General features: G+C 42.6%; 1 protein-coding gene across 2 annotated transcripts in view; it reads right to left on the reverse strand.

Annotated features, from left to right (window-relative positions):
- The window catches only part of DTHD1 (death domain containing 1), a 108,747-nt gene that overhangs the window by 56,277 nt on the left and 28,844 nt on the right, over positions 1-23,626 (reverse strand). For both annotated transcript variants that reach the window (XM_029589643.1, XM_029589631.1), the window contains exon 4: positions 11,725-11,904. In XM_029589643.1, coding sequence (XP_029445503.1) covers positions 11,725-11,904 — 180 coding nt within the window. The remainder of the gene's footprint in view (positions 1-11,724; positions 11,905-23,626) is intronic.

Here is a 23,626-nt window from a genome sequence, read left to right on the forward strand (position 1 = left end):
TCCACTATTTTTCCTGGCACTGAAGTCAGGCTAACCGGTCTGTAGTTTCGTGGATCGCCCCTGGAGCCCTTTTTAAATATTGGGGTTACACTTGCTATCCTCCAGTCTTCAGGTGCAATGGATGATTTTAATGATAGGTTACAAATTTTTACTAATAGGTCTGAAATTTCATTTTTTAGTTCCTTCAGAACTCTGGGGTGTATACCATCCAGGCCAGGTGATTTACTACTCTTCAGTTTGTCAATCAGGCCTACCACATCTTCTAGGTTTATTCATAATCTAACTGCAACTCCACTTAAGGTACCACTCACTGTATCGAGAACACTGTCTGTCACACACACACACACATACAGTGTATGTGTTATGTACTGTTTGAACTCAGTACTAACTGATTCCACGTAGAAAAAAAAATATTACCATATTTTTCACTCTATAAGATGCACCTGACCAGAGGATTCAGAGGGGGAAAATAAAAAAAAAAAAAAGGTGTGCTAAACCGGCTCCATTCCCAAGCGTCTATGCATCTTATGAAGCGATCGTTTACGGCATTAAAATTAGGGGTGTGCATACAATTTTTTTTGTCCCTGTTTCATTTTCGGATCTGGGGAGGGCCATTTCGGTCCACTCCCCGGATTGGAAAATGTTTATCATGCTATTTTGTGAAAACAAAACAAAACGATAAAAAAAAATACCACCCCAACCCTTCAAATTTAATTAACTAAAACCCCCCACCCTCCTGACCCCCTCAGAAGTCCCTGGTGGTCCAGTGGGGGTCCTGGGAGCAATTTGGACCTTTGGCTGCCAATAATCAAATTTGGGCATTTGGCTGCCAGTAATCAAAATGGTGCTGGTGGTCCTTTGCCCTTTTTATGGGACAAGGGCTACTGGTGCCATTGGTCGGCCCCTGTCATATGGTAGGAGAAATGGATGGTCAGTGTCATCTTAAAAAATGGCGTGGACCATCCATTGCTCCTACCATGTGACAGGGGCCAACCAATGGCATCGGTAGCACCTGTCACATGGTAAGGGCAAAGGGCCATAGCGCCATTTTGATTACTGGCAGCCGAATGCCTGAGAGGGGGAGATCGCTCCCAGCACCCCTGCTGGACCACCAGGGACTTTTGGCAAGTCTTGGGGGGTCAGGAGGGTGGGGGGGGGGTTGTAGTTAATTATTTTTTTTTTATATTCGCTCCATAAAATGCACAGACATTTCTCCCCCACTTTTGGGGGAAAAAAGTGTGTCTTATGGAGCGAAAAATACAGTAATTAAATAGAACTAAAAAAACTTCCATCTTAGTTAGACTCTTTTTCTCTTCAATCTCTCAGTGTGCTTACCAGATCTCTAATATTTAGGGCATTTTGATAAATCCAGGCCTTAGTGAGGTATTAAGTAATTTCAGTGTGGTCATTTTTAATTAGCGTTTAGAGAGGCAACAACTTTTAATATGTTTCCCTTCTGAATTGGACTCAAATCCAAGGCTTTTTCTTTAGAGGGGGCTCTTTTCAGTACACTCCCTGTCTGAGAGATCCAGCCTCATTTTTGGATGAGAGATAGATATTTGCCAGTTTCCTTTTTGGATTTTCATTCTGGGGAAAACCTTCGCTTTCTTGGAGAGGAAATGCACAATCCTGGGACCAGGGGCTGAAGACCTGTGAGCCATCCCTCTACTTCCTAGGGGAGGCAAGCAGCAATGTCAGCACTACCCAACGTGGATTTTTGATGGCTAGAACTATTCCTAAATTTTTAGATTGGGACTGTTGTTTCAACCTTGAACTTATTTGGAGAAGGTAACCCTTCAGACCCAAAAACAAAGACTCTTTCTACACCCTAGAAGAGGTAAGCACCAGTGACAGCATAACATCAGCCACAGAGAGATCTTTGAAAATGAGAAGATTTTCCCATTGTGTTTTTGGGAAGGTTTATTTATCCACCCTCCTCATTGTGAAACAGGGCTGGGACAGTCAGTTTCCTGTCCACCTTCAGAGAAATCGCAGACCACTGAAATCAAGAAGGAGGACCAAGATCATGGAGACACCCCCCCCCCCCCCCCCACACACACACACACACACACACACAGGATCTGCATCCAAAGGGACCAGAACACAGGTTTGGTAACCAGGAATTGACAACTAGACTCGGGTAGGATTTTTTCAGGTCTAAGGGGAATCCCTTCAAGTAAGTATCCCCTGGATCCTGTAGCAGTTTGTGCACATAGAACCAGAAGTGGACCTTGAGAGAAAGGACACATACTCAAAGGAAGATTAACCACTGTAAACCAGACAACTGTAATATCAACCATTTGGTTAAATTGGATTATGATTTGACTTTAAGAATCAGCAAACTTTTATTTTGAACATCCAGTACCTTGTCCTGCTTGTTTGTCCCAGGAACTTATTAAGGAAAAAGGAGTGAGGAATACAAGCTTATTTATTTATTTTATTTATATAAAAATATTTCTACACTGTCTTTCACAAACAAGTTTGACCAAAATGGTTTACAAAGTTATATTATAAAAGAAATCCAAAAACAGATAACTAAAATAAAAGTGTTTTAACTAAAAACAGTGAGGACTAAAAATAAAATAAAATAAAAATAAAACAAAAATAAGAAACAAAGTAGAGTAATAGAAGGAAAAAAAGCTTGAGCTTTCTCCCACAAAATGAACCCACACATTGGGACAAAAAGAAAGATGAGAGAAAAGCTAGCCAGAGCAGCCCTACAGGAAAAATTAGTTTGAGTGCTCTTGGAAAGCAGAAGTCCCCAACAGAGGATCCATATGTCAGGTTCAAGGCATCCTCTTATGAGTGGATGGGTGATGACTGTGATACTCTCAATAGGTAGTTGGTGTTATTATTTGCTTTTGCCCTGTGCCTTTTCTGTGGACAACAGTTGCAATTTGTTCCTCTCCTCCATATAACTGGGATCACAGAAGTCACTATGTTTTGCAGTGCAAAGCACATTTTGCAGAAGCAGGCCCTAGTGATTGCCTAAAGGCCCTTCTTATAATACTTAAGTCTATATGACTTGTGAGTATAATTCAAACAGATAAATCTAATAACTGGCAATCCTTGATTGAAGGTGTATCAAAGTATCACCGTGGATGGGATTTATATTATAGTCAGAGAACCTAAATGGTTTCCCTCTGCCTGAGATTTATAGTACAGTTAGCATTTTTAAATGGTTTATTTATTTTATTTATTTTATTTAAGACATTTCTATACCGTTTTATCAGCGATATTACTGTTCAAAGCGGTTTACAATAATAGCATAAAATAGGAGAGTAATTAAATAATAATAGTAAATCAAAAAACAAAAATTAAATCAAGGAAATACAATAAGTGAGAATAAAAATACAAAGGGAGTCATTATCAATGATATAACTTGTAATAGTAAAAGAAAAAAATTGGCAACTACTTTATAAAAACTCAAAGAACAGAAGATCATATAAAAGTAATTAACTTAAATGTTTATATAAATAAGAACACAATAAATAAACAATGCTCATCTAGTATTGTTATTTCAAACTGGGAGCTACCATATCTTTAAAAGCTGTTTGAAATAGATGAGTTTTCAGTGTCTTTTTAAATTTCTTTGTGTTATGTATTTGCCTTAAGGGGTTCGGCAGAGCGTTCCAGAGTGTGGGACCTACCACTGAAAAGGCCCGGTTTCTGGTCGCATTTAGTGTGGCATTTTTTACTGATGGCACTTCCAGCAGGTTTTGTCCTGCTGACCTGAGTTCCCTCTGTGGTTTGTAAACTCTTAACGAAGAACACAACCAAGTAGAATCTGTATTGTTTAGTAGAGAGTGTACAAGTGACAGGATTTTATACTGGATTCGATATTTAATAGGCAGCCAGTGTAAGTTGAATAGAACTGGAGTGATGTGTTGTGTTCGACTTGTGCCTATTAGAAGTTTGGCTGCAGAATTAAGGATTAATTGCAAAGGTTTGATGGTGTTCTCCGGCAAACCGATATATAAACCATTGCAGTAATCTAGTCCCGTCAGAACCAACGCTTGCAAGATGGATCAATAATCACGAAAGAACAGAAGCGGACGTAAACGTTTCAGAAAGTGCAGTTTGAAAAACAAATTTTTCACTGTTTTTGAAATGTGTTGGGATAAAGATAGATTGGTGTCCAGCCAGACACCTAAATTTCGTGCTAGTTTTGTGATCAATATTTCATCATTACCTAATTTGATACTGGTGGGGGGAGCATTTGTAGAGTCATATATAAAGCTGAGGTAGAGGAGTTCTGTTTTTTTCCTATTTAATTTCAGTCAATTGTGGGCCATCCATTGCTCATTTGTGGTCATGTACAGTTGAATTAGTGCAAATGTGTCCATCCAAGAAGATCTGTAGGGGATGAACAATTGTATGTCATCGGCATACAATTTGAATTGGACATTCAGGGAGGCCAGTATTTTGCACAATGGAAGGAGATAAATGTTAAATAATATAGGCGAAAGCGAAGAGCCTTGTGGGACACCTGTGGGCTGCGAATATTTTTGAGAAGAGCAAGAGCCTATATTGATTTGACATATGCGATTGGAGAGGAAACATAATAAAGGTTTCTTTTGGTGCTAACTATAGTAGAGTCAGAACAGAAAAGAACATTTAAATGGTTTCTTTTTCAATGAGGGAAGGGGCTACCACTTGTTATGCTATGAGTGGCTGCTTTAGAGTTATGATTATATTTCTAATGAAAGCAGCAATTTAATATAGAGAACTTGAAAGTAGTTTATGCCTCAGTATTCTTTTGTATGCCTATAGAACTGTAAGCTAAAGGATACTACTCTGCAATGGAGACAAGCATTTTAAAACATCTTCATGAACAGGGTAAGCTGAGTTCATTCACTTGTAGAAGTGTGCTTAGAAGGAGGCCTGAGTAACTCCAGGTTTGGAATTGTCTCCCTAATATGCATTCCCCCAACAATACAGAGATTATTTTGATTTTATTTTGTAGTTTGTTTTTAGATATAAGAAATTCCATGCTGGGTCAGACCATGGCCTTTTGAGCCCAGCATCCTATCTCAGTTCCCAGCACATCCAAAAGAGAGATCTATTTTTTGTTATCACTCCCATGAATAGCAATGGCTTTCCCTAGTCTACTTAGCTGATAATAATTTTACAAGATTTTTCCTCCAGGAATTTGTCCAAATCTCTTTTAAATCTTGCTATGCTAGTCACCTTGACCACTAAGCAACAGATTCTATAGCTTGATGGTGTGTTGAGTGCAAAAGTGCTTTCTAGTTCCACACAATGTTTTAACTCTGCTGGTTGTTAGTTTCATGGAGTATCCTCTTGTTTTAGTGCTGAGATAGTAAATAGCTCTCCTTTATTTACCCAATCCACCCCACATAAGATTTTGTAAATATTTACCATGTCCCCTCTCGGTCATTTCTTTAACAAGTTAGAGTCCTAACCTGTGTAGCCTCCCTTCACTGGAGAACTGGTCCATCCCCTTTATTATGTTTATTGACATTTTCTGCATCTTTTCTAATCCACTATGTCTTTGTTGAGATGAGTGACCAGGGCTATGCACAATACTCAAGGTACGGTTACACCAAGAATTGATACAGAGGCATTATGGTATTGTCTGTTTAATTCTCCATTTCTTTTTTGATCATTCCTAACATTCCTTTTGCTTTTTGGACCATGGCTGTACATTGAGATGAAGATTTTAGTGTATTTTCCACAAGGTTTCCAAGGTCCTTTTTCTGGATGGTATCTCCTAATACAGAATCCAGTATTGTGAACCTGTAATTGGGAATATTTTTCCCTATATATATCACTTTGCGCTTTTCCACATTAAATCTCATTGCCAAGCAGATGCCTTGTCTCCTTTTCTTATAAAGTCCTTCTTCAGTTCTTCACAGTCCACTGCTGTTTTAACTTCTTTGAATCATTTTCTGTCATCTGTTAATCTGATTTGGGCAATGTTCTCTCCACCTAGCTTGATGGACACTCTACCTGGGCAACAACAAGCTAGGTGGAGAGAATGTTGCCCAAATCCCTTCTTGGAGTGAGTTTCCTCACTCCGACGGCCAGCACATCTTCACTAGAGACCACTGTTCTTTCCGTACGTCTCATGTTGAATGTGAAACTGGCCCCCAACCCCCTACTCTCATACCTAATCCCCACCTCGAGTTACTAGATGGCCCTCCCATAGGGATTCAAATACCTGTCTAGGGCATAGGCATTATAGTCTCTCTCTCTCTCTCTCTCTCTCTCTCTCTCTCTCTCTCTCTCTCTCTCTCTCTCTCTCTCTCTCTCTCTCTCTCTCTCTCTCTCTCTCTCTCTCTCTCTCTCCTTGTAACACGTATGATAGAGTTGTAGCTAGGAGCCATGCTAATACTGCAGCTGTTTGGTGGCACACGATACCTGTTTCCCACTTTACATATGCTCTGCCCCCTGTATATTAAATTATGCATTTGCAAATAGCGTTAATGGCTGTTAGCGTGATTTGCGAATTTATCTCCCGCGATAACACCTTGGAAAATGACCTCCTAAATGATTTTTGAATATTAATCTCTTTGTTTTCAAGAATAACTTTTATCATATTTCCTAGCACTGATATCAGGATCACGGGTCTCTAATCACCCCTGAGCTTTTTTTTTTAATGGTGTTACAATGGCCACTCTCCATTCTTCAGGGATTGTGGCTATTTGAAATGATAGATTAAACAGATTACAACTTACTAGTAACAAGTTTGTAAATTTCATGTTTGAGTTCTTTCAGAACCCTGGGATAGATGTTTTCTGCACCTGGATTTGTTACTCTAGTTTTTCAATTTGGTCTACTAGATCTTGCATTATCTCAGATATGTATTTCCAGTGGGGGTATGTTCCCAACATCAACCTTAGGAAAGACCAAGGCAAAGAAGTTATTCAGTTTTTCTGTTATTTCCTGGTCCACTCTGAGCACCTCTTTTACTCCTCAGTCACCTAACAGTCCAAATGATTCCTTTACAGGACTTTTGCTTTGAGTGTACGTTATTATTATTAGTGTTTGCTTCTATGGCAAGCTTCTTCTCAAATTCTGTCTTGGCCTGTTTTACTATTGTTTTACATTTAACTTGCCATTACTTATACTCATGCCTGTTTTCCTCATTTATGTCTATTTTCCAATTTTCCAAAGGTGCCTTTCAACTCATCTTTAGACTATTCTGGCAGTCTTTGGTCTTCCTTTGACCTTTTTAATGTATGGAATACATTTTATCTAGGTTTCCAAAAGAATACTTTTAAACAATTTATATGCCTCATGCACATTTTTAACTTTGTTAAACACTCCTTTTAGATTTTTGTAATTTCCCTATTCTACCATATTCTCCCTTTTTAAAGTTATATTTTAACGCAATAATTTTACTTTAGGTTCTCCCTCCAGTGATTATGTCAAATGTGATTATAACAGCTACTGCTAAGCAGCCCCACCACTGTAGTCCCTTTCATCAGGGCCTGTTTTCCACTGAGGACTAGATCTGAAGTATCACCCTCTCTTGCTGGTTTTAGAACTAGCTGCTCCATGAAGCAGTCATTTATGGCATCTAGAAACATAACCTCTCTAGCATATACCGATCATATATTGATCCAGTTAATAATAAGATAAATAAAAGCCCAATTATTGGCCTTTCTAATTTCTGCTAACATTTCACAGTCTTCTTCATCTTGGTCAAATGGAAGATAGTATATGTCTATTGCTATACTCTTAGTCATCACATCATAGAATTTCTATTGTAAGGTTTCAGCATTGCATTTTGTTTCCTTCAGGAATTTAATCCTGCCTGACTCTATGCCATCCTTTATATATAGTTCCACTCCTCCATCAATTTGATCTGCCCTGTCACGTCTATATAATGTGCACTCTGGAATCACAATGTCCCATTGTTAGCCTCCTTCCATCACATCTCTGTGATGCCTATTATATCTATATCTTATTATGTTACCATAATGCCATACATTCTAAAGTTCCAGTTTTATTGTTCAGACTTCTGGCATTTGCATACAGACATTTAATGAATGCTTTTTACTTGCATTTTTCAAAATGGCATCAGCCAGCCCTTTACACCTAGGGGTAGATTTTAAAAAGCATTTACTCGAGCAAAACTGGTTTTTGCTCGAGTAAATACACTTTACTCAAGTAAGTGGGCTTTTCAAAATTGCTACAATATATGCCATTGAATTGTCCATAGGATTTACTCAAGTAAGTGCGCTTTACTCGAGTAAATAGCTTTTGAAAATTGCTACGATAGTATGTCACATTTACATGCGTAACTCCTTTGAAAATGACCCCCTTACTATGTGACAGGGCTGCCCAATGGCACCAGTAGCCCCTGTCGCATGATAGCAGCAAAGGGCAGCCATTGCCATTTTGAATAATGCCAGCTGCTAGCCCAGGAGTCGCTAGACCACCAGGCATTTTTGGGGAGTCTTGGGGGGCAGGGGCAGGAAGATGGGCTAGGCTGGGTGGGATCAGCTGATGATGGTGGTTAATATTGGTTTGAATTGAAAGGGTCAGGGTGGGCTATGATTTAAGGGTTTATTTTTAAAGGAAATTGGGAAACAAAAAGAAAAACCTCGATCCGAGGGTGGATCCTAAATGATCCAGCCATGAAATGAAAATAAAAAGGCAACAAAATTTGTTTAGCTTACCACCTCTAGTGTGCAGGCCTGTGCATGTGGGGTGTGTGCCTCTGCCTATGTATGTGAGGACCTGTGCCTGTGTATTTTTGTCTGCCTGTACCTGTATGTATTTGCGTGTCTGCCTGCATGTATGTGTGTGTCTGCCTATGCCTGTGTATGTGTATATATACGCGTCTACCTATGAATATTCCTGAGATTTTCTATTTATTTGCCTCTGTGTGTGTGTGTGTGTATGTGCGTTACTCTGCCTGTGTGAGTGGGGGGGGGGGCCTGTGTGCTTGTGTCCCTGTATATGTGTGTGTGTGTGTGTGTGTGCCTGTGCTTGTGCCTGTGTGTATGTCTCTCTGTGACTGAATTGGTACTGGCTATGTTGATTGGCTGTTTGAGGTAATCAGCCTGCAACTCACTGAATCAGCCTTGCAGGCACTATTCACTATTTCATAACTGAATTGTGTGGCTGATGAGCTTCAAGTATTTTCATTCTGCGGAGGCTTGTAAATTATGTGGCAACAGCCTAATTATCGGGCCAATACAGTAAAGTGCGGCTGTGGTTATCCAGTTTTTAACCCACTTTGGACGCACGTTTTGGACGCGTAAGGCGTACCCGCGATTCAGTATCGGCTTTTATGTGTCCTTACCGCTTGCCGAAAAGGACGCGTATCCCTTTCTGCCCGGACGTCCAGAAAGAGACAGGAACATCCATGAACGGAAGCCGCTACCTGGACCTTCCTGCCTATATCCAGGTGTCTATGATCGGAGACCCCGCTGCCTTGAGCGCCCGGCCGGACGTCCAAGGTCGTGGCTTGGACGTCTGGCCGGGCGCTCAAGGCAGTGGGGCCTACAGGCAGGAAGGTCCATGAACGGACGCCGTGACCTCGGACGTCCAAGGTCGTGGTGTCCGATCATTGACCTTCCCGCCTGTATCCGGGTGTCCATGATTGGAGGCACCACTGCCTTGAGTGCCCGGCCGGACGTCCAAGGTCACGGCTTGGATGTCCGGCCGGGCGCTCAAGGCAGCGGGGTCTGTAGAAAAGATCCATCCACTTACCTGGTGGAATGACATTTCAAATGACATTTGTAAAGACATTTCAAATGACAGGTACCAGCGCACCCTGGATACTGTATAGGCGCTGCATACCGCTCTATACAGTAAAATGGATTGCAAACGTCTACCGCTTCATTGACGCGCTTTGGACGCCGCTTGGATTTGCATCTAATTTGAATACTGAATTTAGCGGTATGTTAACCAAAATATGCACGCGGCAAATGAGCGGGCGCCCGGCACTGCCACACTGTTTCTTAAATGTCCTTACTGTATCGGCCCGATAGTCAGCAATTCTATAGTGTCCTATTTTATCATTTGATCCCTTTTGCAGATTCATTCCTACCTAACCAAATAAGATCTAACTTTAAATCCATCTGAAGTATTCATCTAACTGAAAATTTTATGACTATGCATCTCTCCAGAATATATTGCAGAGACCACATTAATCCTAATTTGCAGGATCATTCATCAAATCATGTTAGGGCATTATCACAGGTATTAGGGCCCTAATGCCCGTGATAATGCCCACAATAAAAACACATCCTGAGATGCGTATGCAAATTTTTAAAATGTACTCAAAAGGGAGGAGTTTATAAAAATGAACTGTGTTAGCATGTTATAACTACACCTTTTTTCCTGGTGTTATGCCCCAAATATGGAGAGAGAGAGATAGAGAGAGAGAGACTGTATAAGGTGTCTATATAAGTCAACTATTTATACTACTGCAGCATGGCCAGGCCCTTTTGAAAATGCGTTGAGCGTGCAAAGAGCCCGGCCACGCGCCTAAGTCCGATTTAAAATTTGGCCGTGTATGTCTTTTTTTGTTGGTTGTTGCAAGGCTATTGTGACACAATGCTTAGCTTACTAGATATTACAAATATATGTTTACTTTTCTTATGTTTTCATTTTAATGTTTGATTTTAAGTATGTTGGTTAATGGTTGTGTTTATGGCATTTTGCTTACATGTTTAAATTGTGTGTATGATTCTTAATAATTTTAAATAATACTCTGAGATTTATTTAGTAGCATATAATAAATAACATTGTTAAACTGTTAAAGATGGCTGCATCAATGTGCTGCTTTAACAATCAATAGTGAAGATAAGTAATAGTAGTATTTATTGTCCTGGCAGCTTACACCTGAATCTATTTGTTAGCCTTATAAAAGATATCATCTACCCAGCTACTTTATGGGTTATCTTTTAAGACATTCTATTTTTGGCAGGCTCATGTTGTACTCTTTATCTTTTTTTCTTTGCTTTCTAAAATAACTGACAACTTTTTGCTGCAATGATATTTCTTTGAAATTATGTAATGTTGAATAGAAAATATTTGCAGCTAGGCAATTTAACTTTAAGTGGAGTTAAAACTGGGTGATATAGTATATGGTGAGCAAGGTGTTACAGTATCATGCCTACAGTGTCATAGGGCCTCATGTTCCAAGCCGCTCGCACGCGAAAAGTCCCTTATCGCGTGCAATACCAGGATGGGGGCGGAGTCGGCCCCGGAAGAGGAGGAGCCGGGGCGTCACCGGGGCCGACACTGCTCTGACGCCACAGACAGCGAAAAGGTAAGGCCTTTTTCGAGTCCGCTTTCGCTCCCAATAGCTACACCTCCTATGGTGGCGCTATTGGGTGCGAAACCAGCAGCGAGCGCACTGCGACGGTGCGATCGCTGCCGGCTAGCGCAGGCCCGCCCCCCGATTCGGCCCCCCGCCCCTCATTTCCTAAAGTATCGCAGGCCTGCGATACTTTAGAAAATGAGGCCCATAGTGTATCATGTCCATCATTAGTTTTATATAATGTGTTAAAATTTTGATGTGGATTTTATGTATGTTTTTATGTTAACTGCTGAGATTTGCTGATGAGCAGGTTATAAATTTCATAAATCAATCAATCATTAAATAAATATACATTACATTAAAGAATATTTGTTTGAAAAGATGCAGTCTCTAGGTAAACCTCACCTTCTCTCTTTCTGCTTATTGTGTAATTCAATTTTAAACCAAGAAAACTAAGAAAAAATATATCTTATTACCTTCAACTGAACAATTATTGAAGAACTAAAGCATCCTGGTGGAAAGATTAAAGAGATTCTTGGATCCATGGTTGGCTTTACTTCAAGTCCTTTTTTTGGAATGGAAAATGTCTCCTTTTTTAAACATGACACTACTGAAAAAATACCAAGTTTGTAAACCTTCACTTCTGCAAAGCTCCCCTGCATGGAGAAAAGAAAGTAGAAATGTTACTGTTTTTTTAAATAAAATGTACTCCTGAGGATCAAGAATGCCAACTCTTGGTAATTATCAATATTTTATAACTGGCAGTAAATTACTGCAGTATTTCAAATACTTTCATAGAGTTAATACATTTAACATGGAATTTATCCTAGTATCACCCAATAACAACCCTGAACCTTGTAATTACTCTTTGGTAGGGATGTGCAGAGGGAAGCCATACGTTGCATTCGTGATTCGGATTCGTCGGGGAGCAGATACGTTGCATTCGGCCATATGGCGCCCCAATGCGTTAATACGGCAATTTCTCTTCGTGTCCCAGCTAAAATTAAAATTAACTACAATCCCCCACACTCCTGAACCCCCCAAGACTTACCAAAACTCCCTGGTGGTCCAGCGGGAGGTCCGGGAGCCATCCCCTGCACTCTCACACCCTCAGTGCCGGTTTCATCATGGTGCCGATAGCCTTTGACCTACTATGTCACAGGGGCTACCGGTGCCATTGGTCAGCCCCTGTCACATGGCCATCAGTGCCATCTTGTGCTCCTACCATGTGACAGGGGCTGACCAATGGCACCGGTAGCACCTGTGACATAATATGGGCAAAGGCTATCGGTGCCATTTTGATTACTGGCAGCCGATGGCCGGAGTGCAGGAGGTCGCTCCCGGACCCCCACTGGACTTTTGGCAAGACTTGTGGGGGTCAGGAGGCCCCCCCCCAAGCTGGCCAAAAGTCCCTGGGGGTCCAACGGGGGTCCCAGAGCGATCTCCTGCCCTCGGGCCATCGGCTGCCAGTAATCAAAATGGCACCGATAGCCTTTGCCCATACTATGTCACAGGGGCTACCGGTGCCATTGGTCAGCCCCTGTCACATGGTAGGAGCACAAGATGGCGCCAATGGCCATGTGACAGGGGCTGACCAATGGCCCCAGTAGCACCTGTGACATAGTAGGTCAAAGGCTATCGGCGCCATGATGAAACCGGCACCAAGGGTGTGAGAGTGTAGGGGATGGCTCCTGGACCCCCCGCTGGATCACCAGGGAGTTTTGGTAAGTCTTGGGGGAGGGGGGATCAGGAGGTGGGGGGTTTGTTTAAATTGATTTATTTAGGCGGCCAAATAATTCAGCGAAGATTCGTGTATTCATGGGGAAATCATGATATGTTTCGCTTCCCCACGAATACAACGAATATGGCAACATCCGTTGCGGATTGCCAATACGTAGGGACTGAATGCACACCCCTACTCTTTGGATCTTTAGGATGATGTAACACAACATCATTTTGATCCATTCCAAACTAAACAAAATGCCATGTTTTTTCCTTCTATATTTACTAAAAAGAAGCCATCTTTCCTGGATTTTCAATGGTTTATTTGCTTCTGCATGGTAGGAAAAAATACAGCTATGATCAAAGTAATATAAGAAACTGTCATTTAATGAAAATCATAGTATGATTTTAAAGACATCTATGCTGAAGCATGCTGAACTATGCATAGTAATTCAATAATATTGATAGCATGCATAAATTACTCATTTCATAAGCACATTTTATTATGCAACAGAACATCACTGAAAAATTACAGTGTTATGAAGCATTATACATCAGAAATCAAGAATGATCCATACAAGCTACAATCATCAATATCACACAAATCTTTGTGAAAACTAGTAATCATTTGCAAGTTAAAAAAATTAGTTTTGGTTCATTCATTCATTCATTTCACAGGTTATAGTCATTTGTTTAGTTCATTTCAAATGAAAAAAAATGTTTTATTCATTCATTCTTTACCATTATATTCAATGAGGAAGTAATGCAGCATATTTTTGGGCTCCAAAATTAGGATTTTATAATCATGTCTAAATAAACTGGTGGGTAGTCATCAGAAAGGGGAAAGCATGCCAATGCATCAAGTCTATGTCAAATTGGTATGAAAAGTAGCATGAAGAGCCCAATGATCTGACCTTTAAGTGGTGATCGATAGTAAAAGAAAAAAATGCATATGCAAATGTGTTTACTCTGGTGCATGGTATATTGTATGCATACACATTATGCACATTTTACAATTTTGGGTACTTGCCAGGTTCTAAATGCCTGGATTGGCCACTGTTGGAAACAGGATGCTGGGCTTGATGGACCCTTGGTCTGACCCAGTATGGCCTGTTCTTATGTTCTTGTAATGTCCATTTCAGCTGGATTAGTACAAAATGCAAAATAGTTTTCAATGCTAGTTACTTGAAGTTTTGTTATTGTTTCTCTTTTCAGTTGTGGAGATTTAATATATGACTGTGGATGTATATGATGTTAGACACTTGACTTTTGCTGTATACCAGTTTTTGATTAATGTTATACCTGGGGTGTTAGTGGGTTACGGTGCCTACCAGAGCTGGTGGGGAAAGTGAAATGTAGTAGCAGGGATTATCACAGAAGTTGGTCAGCTGGAAAGCTGACAAGCAGGTGCCTTTCAGGCACAATGATGGGTTAATTGGGTTAATCAGATATCTCTGGAAAGAAGGCCCTCTTGCTTGGATCCAAGGCAGGGGGGGTGGAGATGCTGCCTTGCTCAGGGCTACGATGGTTGGTAAAGAAGGGAACATTGTTCTGGTTACTGTTATTTGCAATTCTGTCTCAGGTTGAGGCCTTTTTATATCAAATTATCTATGTCTATGTTCATTAATTTGCCACCAGGGTGAGATGATGGGGGAGGGTGGTTGGATTCAGTGGGACACAAGTATCAGTTACTAAGTTATTAAGAAAGCTAGCAGTCTGGCAAGATTTTTTCTTCACTTCATTGTATCTTCTAACCTCACTGCCCTGCACTTATAGTGCTATGTTAAACACTCATTCAGTGAATAAATCACTAGCACTACTTTCATCTCCATTCCACTCCAACCCTACCCCATTGAACAGAGAAAGCAAGCAGTGTCACTGCTTCTCTCTGTCTGTCACAGTAAGACCACTGAAAATAACATTTTAAACTTTATTTTAACTATGAATGAGCTTCTTAAAAACAGACCCTTCTCTACCAACTGCTAGGTAGAAAATAGAGAGTTTCTTGCATATGTATAGACCTTTCAGTGGGAGGACATCCGCATCATTTGATACAGATAGCAGCTATAAGCTGAATTTAAAAAAATGCTTCACTGTGATTTATTTTTTATTTTTATTGAATTTTTAATAATTAAGGTACAATTCACAGCAAATAACAATACAAAGAATGGTACTCATTATCTGTGAATATTATCAACACTCAGAAGAAAAAATAAGTAAAAAGAGAATAAGAAGAGGAGACTAAGGCACAAGAAGCAGCCTATTAACATAGAAATTATAAATCTATACATAAAGATTATGTCAACTCTTCACCATTTTCTCTCAGTTTACCAGCTCAATAGTAGGTTTTTTGGGTTACGCATCCAGATAGGATCTCAACTGGCTAGGTTGATTAAAAGCATACCTTTTCCCCTGAAATACCATAGTACATTGACACAGAAATCTCAATATGAATTTGGCCCCTTTTTGTTGAGCTTCCCCCCTCACTGACAAAAATTCCTTCCTTCTGATTTGTGTCCCACATGAAATATCTGGGAAAATCCTTATATTCTGACCATAGAACTTAACATTCTGATTTCTGAAATATAGTCTTAGTAATGAGTCTCTTTCAGATAGGAAGGAAAATTGAACAATGAGGGTAGCTCTCGTGCTTATATTTGTCTCAAAGGACTTTTCTAATAAGTCAGATAAGTTCAGCTCAATTTGATTATCTTGTTTTTGATTCTCTATTTCCTGATTTTGAAATACATAGTAAATTCTCAAGATTGCTGGTAATGCTTCATTAGTGTACTTCAAAACATTTAAAAGATAACTTCTAAATTGATCTGAAGCTGACATTAAATGGATTTTTGGAAAATTAAGTATCCTCAAGTAATTTTCCCTAATTTGATTCTCTATAACTTCTAACTTATCATGATACATTTTCTCAGACCTAATTAAATTTGCTTGAACTTTATCCATCTCTTTCATTTTGACCTCTAGAGAATTAATCGAACGTTCTACCTTATCAATCTTAGTCTATAGAACCAGATTCTTATTTAAGGCATCCTGTAATGTATTGGCAATATTATTAATAGTCTTTTGCATTATTAACATAGATCCTATTTCTTCCAGGGTAAAGTTCCTTGGGGTAATTATAGACAATCGAGCTAGTGATCCACCATGGATGCCTCCACTCCTTCCCTCTATTGGGGCCTGCCTGGGTACAGGCTGCAAAGAGGAAATACCACTTTGTTCTCTGGAGTCCATTGCTGGACTCTCGAGGGAGCAGACTACACTCTCTGCTACTCTCTGATGTTGAAGTGGCGTAAAATTTAATTTAAGCTTGGGATCTCCCGAAAAGGGTATCTCTTCTCTGTTCCCTAAAGGCGGCTCAGGTGTTTCTGGTGCTCCAGGAGTTAATGATGTCTCCTGAGTCAAAAGGTTCATTCCCTGCTCCCGGTCTGATCCTTCAGCGACTCCTCCTCCTGGTATCTCTATGGGAGTATTTACAAAGCAATCCTCAATTTTAGGTTGATTAGAAGACACAGGTGTGGAGGACAACTCTCTCAGCTTTGCCTTCCTCTTTGTGTGTGGCATTACAAAGAGGAGGCAAAGCCGAGCCCAATAATAGATCACAAATATTTATAAGAAATAAACTTCTCAACAGTTCTTACTGAGGATTCTTTGTCGTTGACAATATTCAAGCCTCTTTACCTCCTCTTAAACTCGTGGCTGCAGTACAATAATTCAGAATTTCCTGCCAAGCCAATCACGCCAAACTAAGCCAAACAAAGCTGCGCGCCCCTTAGGCACGCGCAGCTTTGGTGGCGCGCCGGCGGCAGCTGCGCACCAATAGGACGCCACTGTTATAGGCCTGTCGGCTCCTCCCCTAGTGTCCCAGCAAAACAGGCCAATCAGATGAAGAAGAAATTTGCCTCCAGGCAAAGAGAGGAAATCCGCGGCAAGCAGGGGGTACAGGACGCAGCTGTTGTAGGCGTCCCGTCGGCTCCTCCCCTAGCGTCCCAGCAGGGCAGGCCAATCAGATGAAGAAGAAATTTGCCTCCAGATGAAGAGAGGAAATCCATTGCAAGCAGGGGGTAAAGGATGCCACTGTTGTAGGCGTCCCGTCGGTTCCTCCCCTAGCGCCCCAGCAAAACAGGCCAATCAGATGAAGAAGAAATTTGCCTCCAGGCGAAGAGAGGAAATCTGCAGCCCACTGTGATTTATCCTCCCTCTGGTCTCCTTGCTAGCTTGTCCTGCCTTGAATTTCTAGAGGATGTGATGTCACACAGTTTAGAATTGGTTGCTATAGTTACCGATATGCGGCGTCAGCCTGGACCCCAATTCCGTCCGGGTGAGAAAGTGTGGTTAAGCACCTGGCACATCCGCCTGCGAGTCCCCTCCATGCGATTGGCTCCTCGTTACATTTGGCCCTTTCCGGTGCTTCGACAATTGGGGCCAGTGACATATCAGCTTCGACTACCAGCGACATTGTGAATACATAATTCCTTCCACGTGTCCCTCTTGAAGCCCGTAGTCCTCACTTGGCCTTCTCGGAAACTTCCTGATGTACCACAGCTTTGGGCTGAAGATGAAACCATTTACAGGGTACACGAAGTGTTGGACGTTTGGAAAAAAGGCAAAACATGGGAGTATCTTCTATCATGGGAAGGATTTGGACCAGAGGAGAATTCTTGGGAGCCTGCTAAGAATATATTGGATAAATCATTGCTCACAGACTTTCATTCAAAACACCCTGGTAAACCCAAACCTTCTAGGGGGAGGCCTAAAGGAGGGGGTACTGTTAGCGGTGTCGGCCGCGGCAGGCCGTGACCGGGACAGGTGTCATGGCCGCCGGCCGTGGTCGGCCGCAATTGAAGCAAGGCCGACGGCCGCAGTAGCTACTCACCCGGATTGTCGGCATGTTGAGGCTGCCTGCAGACGCAGGCAGCCTTCTTCTTCTTCTTCTCTCCCTCGGACCGCTGCTATGGCTGTCAGCAGCATGGCTCCACGGCAATCTGGCTCCTCCTCCTCTGCCCCGTAGAGCCGCGTGCGCGGCTGAAGATAATTCTTAAAGGAGCCATGACAGGAAGTGTCATGGCTCCCCCTGAAGCTCCTCCCCCGGTTTCCTGTACTTAAGGCAAGGGCTGAGCATTCATTCCTTGCCTTGGTATTGAGGTCTTGCTTGGTTCCTGTGTTCCTGGTATCCTGGTTCTTCGTCCCGCTTCTGCTCTTCCCTCCTTGCTAGATTGATTCTTCTGGACTCCGACCTCTGGACAGGCTTTGGACTGTGCTTTGGACTCCGACCTCTGGTTTGGCTTTGGACCGCTCTCTGGACACCGACCCTTGGACTGGCTTTGGACCGTGCTTTGGACTCCGACCTCTGGTTTGGCTTTGGACCGATCTCTGGACACCGACCCTTGGACTGGCTTTGGACCTCGCTCTGGACTCCGACCCCTGGACTGGCTGCGGACCGCTCTTTGGACTCTGACTCCTGGACCGGCTTTTGGATTTTCTTCAACTTCTCTACGGAGACTACTTACGACCTGCTGGAGGCACCAGCCGTCTGGAACCCACGACCTGCAGGAGGCGCCTGCATCCAGACCATCTTCTATCTTCAGGGAGTCGCCTAAGTCCCAGCGGCCGTGTCCCTACGGGCTCCTCCTGGGGGGATCACGTGCTTCCAGGGTGAAGTCTGATCTACATCTGCAACAGACCTCGCCATCTGACGGTAGCCTTTCAAAGATGCCACAGAGTATCTGAGTTCCATAAGTGCACTCTGTGTGGCGTCAACCTTAGAGTAAATATTCTAGAGGAAAAGTAAGAGGACTTCCATGAAGAAGAGGAATGGAAGCAGTGGTGTTGCAGATTCTGTAGTCTTTGCAAAAGTAGGTGCAAGAAAGACTGAAACCTCTAACAGTGGAGTACATGGACACAGATATGCTTGCATATTGGGCACAAAAGTCTTCAGTGTGGCCAGGCCTAGCCAAGGTGCTTCAGAGCAATCTTTTCTGACCTCCAACCCACATGCCCTGTGAACGTATCTTCTCAAGGGCAGGGGATATTGAGAGCCCTCATCAATCCATGCCTCAGTCTGCCTACCTGCTATATCCCAGTTTTACCACCTCAGGGATCTTGCTGTCACATGCCTAACTGCTATGCCATATATATTTTACTTTTGGTGTCTTACTGCTCCTCTGCCTAACTGCCATGTACTACCTTAGGAGTATTGCTACAATATACCTCCTGCTATGCCCCACATGCACTTCATTAAGGGTGTTGCTGCTACTATTCTGCCTCGCCTTGCCCCTGATATACCACCTTTGAGGGTCAATGTTTTAATATGCCTAACTGCCATGCTTATGATGTACCTCTGTGTTTGCTGTTTGAATTGTCAGGCTAGTTTACCCACATGCTATGTGCAGTCTGCCTGTGGAAGAATGAGCTGCATTGAGGAAGCTGAGAGGTAGGACTACATACATCACACAGCACCAATCAAACTGTGCAGCTTGTAGGGATGTGCAGACCAAAAGTTTAAGTTCATAAGTCCATAAGTCGAAAGGGGGGGGTCATTTGCGGTCAATATGGACATATGGAGAATTCCATGTTGAGTCTATGTCCATATGTGCAAATAAAAATTTAAACCCCTCACCCGCCTTAATCCCCCCCCCCCCCCCAAGACTTACCAAAACCGCCTGGTGGTCCAACGGGGTCAGGACACCATTTCTGAACTCCTTTGCAAGGAGCACGTGAGGTCGGCGTCACGTCGGAGTGACACGGCGTCACGTGATTCCCCTCGGGTCCGCTCCCGGACCCCTCGTTGGGCCCAAAAGGCACTTTTGGCCAGCTTGGGGGGGTCAGGAGGCCCCCCCAAGCTGGCCAAAAGTTCCTTTTGGGCCCAACGAGGGTTCCGGGAGCGAACCCGAGGGGAATCACGTGACGTCGGCGCCACGTCGGAGTGACGCGGCGTCACGTGATTCCCCGCGGGTCCGCTCTCGGACCCTCACGGAACTTTTGGCCAGCTTGGGGAGTTTTGGTAAGTCTTGGGGGGGGGATTAAGGAGGGTGAGGGGTTTAAATTTTTATTTAGATCAACAATCGCGATTTCCAACGTATTCAACATAGCTATGTTGAATAAGTTGGAAATCCGATCGTTTACGCCTCATCACTTTTTTAAGTTAAAAAAAAAAAAAAGTTGCATTTTCCATTTAAGTTCAAAACGAATGCACACCCCTAGCAGCTTGCTGGCAGGGAGCCCAGGTCTTACCAGCAGAGGAGAATGCTAATTCCAATGGAAATGAGCAGCATGGCTAATGAGGAGTCTAAGCACTAATAGCCAATGAAGCAGAGAAAGTGCCAGGACTAAAGAGGGGGGCTGGGGAGGAAGGAGAGAGAAACTGCTCAGTGAAAGGGTGGGAGAGAGAATGGAAATGTAGGAGAGTGGGGAAAAGATGGGTGACAAGGGTTGGGAGACAGGGAAAAGGAGAGGATAGGGAGGGAGTAAGGAGGGGGTACGGAGGGATAAGGCTAGGGAAGGAGAGATCATAGGAGAGTAAATAATGCAAGAGGGATATTTGGTCTCCCTATCCACCCCCCACCACCACCCCCAACATCTCAAATAACTGACAGTGCAAAGGGAAATCTCAGGCCATCCAGTGCCATTTTGAATTTCAGTACTATCAGGCAAAGAATGACTAAGGATTGAATATGCACTGGAACCCTGGGCTCCACTAGATATAAAGAGAGAGGATGGGTGGGCAGCCAAAATTGAAATGCTGGTGTCCTGGCTTTTAGGTGTGACCCCAGGTTAGCATACAAGGGACAGAATTTCAAAAGGGGTGGGGCAGAGTTTGGCAAGTGAGGAGGGAATCTGTTTAAGGAGTGGCTATTTGTTGGGGGGAGTGACACACTTTTGAGGGGATGTATGATTGTCTCTTCAGATAGGTGGTAGGAGTATGGTTTGCTCGTTCATGGCTACCTGCACCATTCTACAACATGGACAGGGAAAGGGGAGACTTTTCCGAAAGGATGGGCTCCACCTTAACCAGAGTGGAACCAAGCTGCTGGCACTAACTTTCAAAAAGTAGATAGAGCAGCTTTTAAACTAGAACAAGGGGGAAAGCCGACAGTCACTCAGCAGTGCATGGTTCGGAGAAATGCATCCTTGAAGGACACTAATGAAACAGGAGAGTTAGGGCATCCCAACAGAGAGGTTCCATTAAATGCAAACATAGTTCATATACCTATATGTAAAAAATCACCAAAGCTAATGATTTCCAAATTATCCCAAAAAACTGAAAAGCAGGTTGTTAAAACAAGCAAATAACACACTTTGAAATGTCTGTATGCCAATGCCAGAAGTCTAAGTAGTAAGATGGGAGAGTTAGAGTATATAGCAGCAAATGATGAGATTGACATAACTGGCATCACAGAGACTTGGTGGAAGGAGGATAACCAATGGGACAGTGCTATATCAGGGTACAAATTATATCGCAATGATAGGGAGGATCAACTTGGTGGGGGTGTGGCACTTTATGTCCGGGAGGGTATAGAGTCCAACAGGATAAAGATCATACAAGAGACTAAATGTTCAGTAGAATCTATATGGGTAGAAATCCCATGTGTGTTGGGTAAGAGTATAGTGATAGGAGTATACTACCGTCCACCTGGACAAAATGGTCAGACAGATGATGAAATGCTAAGAGAAATCAGGGAAGCAAACCAATTTGGCAGTGCAATAATAATGGGAGATTTCAATTACCCCAATATTGACTGGGTAAATGTAACATCAGGACTTGCTAGAGACATAAAGTTCCTGGATGTAATAAATGATTGCTTCATGGAGCAATTGGTTCAGGAACCAACAAGAGAGGGAGCTATTTTATATTTAATTCTTAGTGGAACGCAAGATTTGGTGAGAGAAGTAACGGTGGTGGGGCCACTTGGCAACAGTGATCATAACATGATCAAATTTAAACTAATAACTGGAAGGGGGACAATAAGTAAATCTGCAGCTCTAACACTAAATTTTAAAAAGGGAAACTTTGATAAAATGAGAAAAATAGTTAGAAAAAAACTGAAAGGTGCAACTGCAAAGGTTATAAGTGTTCAACAGGCATGGACATTGTTTAAAAATACAATCCTAGAGGCGCAGTCCATATGTATTCCGCACATTAGGAAGAGGAACAACTTGAGTACATCAGCAGGCTAGTCAACGTTCCAAGAATTAATGTGGATTAGGGATATGTATTTGTTCTAAACAAATTCATTTTTCTCAGGGAAACAGTCTATGTCAGGGTTGTTCCAAAAGGAACAAACCAAAAACAGATTCACCTGAAAATATCCAAAAATTTCAGATATTTTCTGTTTATTACTATAAAAAAAAAGGGGAGGCCTCACTGGACCGCTCAGCTCCCACCCACATCACCGACAAAAAAAAATTGGGTCTCATCTTTTTCTTCCCTCGTCTCCCAACCCTATCACTGAAAAAAGAGTAGGAATCTTACCAGCACCATCCAACCACTGTCACAAATAAGTAAAGACCTGTCTCTCCTTTGCCTCCATTTATCCCTTCCATGGGAGTCTTCCAGGAAGAAAGGGGCAGGAGAGTTCCCAGTTACTTCTGCTCCTCTGGTTTCCATTTAAAAATGGGGCTGGCCTCAGGGCTGGCCAGCACCAGATTGTTTTATGGCAGTAAAGTCCAATGGGTAAGGAGCAATAGGGCCACAAAATAAGCTTTATGGCCAAATTACTTTCAGGCGTAAAACAAATAGTGCCAGCTGGCCCGGAGGTTGGCATCATTTTTAAGTAAGAGACAGCGGGGAAAGATCGACTAGTGATTGTTACTGCCTCTTTTTCAGGAAAGCAACCTAGAGAAGGGGTAAATAGGGACCACTTACCAAAAAAAGACAATAATTCAGAAAACGCTATAGTCCTTACCCACTGTCCAAGACCTTTCCCTAATCTCTTGAATTCCTCCTGTAGTACACTAACATGGATGATAACTTTAAAACAAGTGCAGGGTGCCGACATACACATGTATGGGCACACGAGGGTATATAAGCTGAAATTTTAATGCACACATTTACGCTCAAAGGGGTAGATTTTAAAAGAAGGGCGTGTGGCCATCTGCGATCAGTTCCCGGTGGGCGCATGTTACAAAATCCATTGGCCGCGTGCACATGCTTGCTAGATTTTAAAATCCATGCATACATGTGTGAGCAGCATGCACAGGGGGGGTGAATTTTAGTAAATTAGGCGCGGCGACGCAATCGGGCCTTCCCCAATTCCTATCCAGTCCACTCCAATTAAGGAGTGGACTGGAAGGGAACTTTCCTATCACTAACCCTACTCTTCCAACCTTTTCCCCTCTCCACCCTGACCCCTAACCTAACCCTAACTATCCCCAATTTTGTTGTTTTTTTATTTACTGCTCTGTTGGAGCAGAAGCAACGTCTGTGCGCCGGCCAGCTGTCGGTGTGCGCTTCCCCGGAACAACGGCGAATGGCCGTTGTCCCAGCCAGCCTCCGTCCCACCCCACCCTGCCCCTCCCCACCCAGACCATGCTTCGGCTCACCCCTTTTTCAGGGCCCAGCATTTGTGTGTGTATCGGGACTTACGCGCGTGGCTGGGCCGTTTTGAAAATGCGCATGACCCATCCAAGCAAGAAAGTCCA

Source organism: Rhinatrema bivittatum, chromosome 1, assembly GCF_901001135.1.
Source record: "Rhinatrema bivittatum chromosome 1, aRhiBiv1.1, whole genome shotgun sequence".
NCBI classification, from domain to species: domain Eukaryota; kingdom Metazoa; phylum Chordata; class Amphibia; order Gymnophiona; family Rhinatrematidae; genus Rhinatrema; species Rhinatrema bivittatum.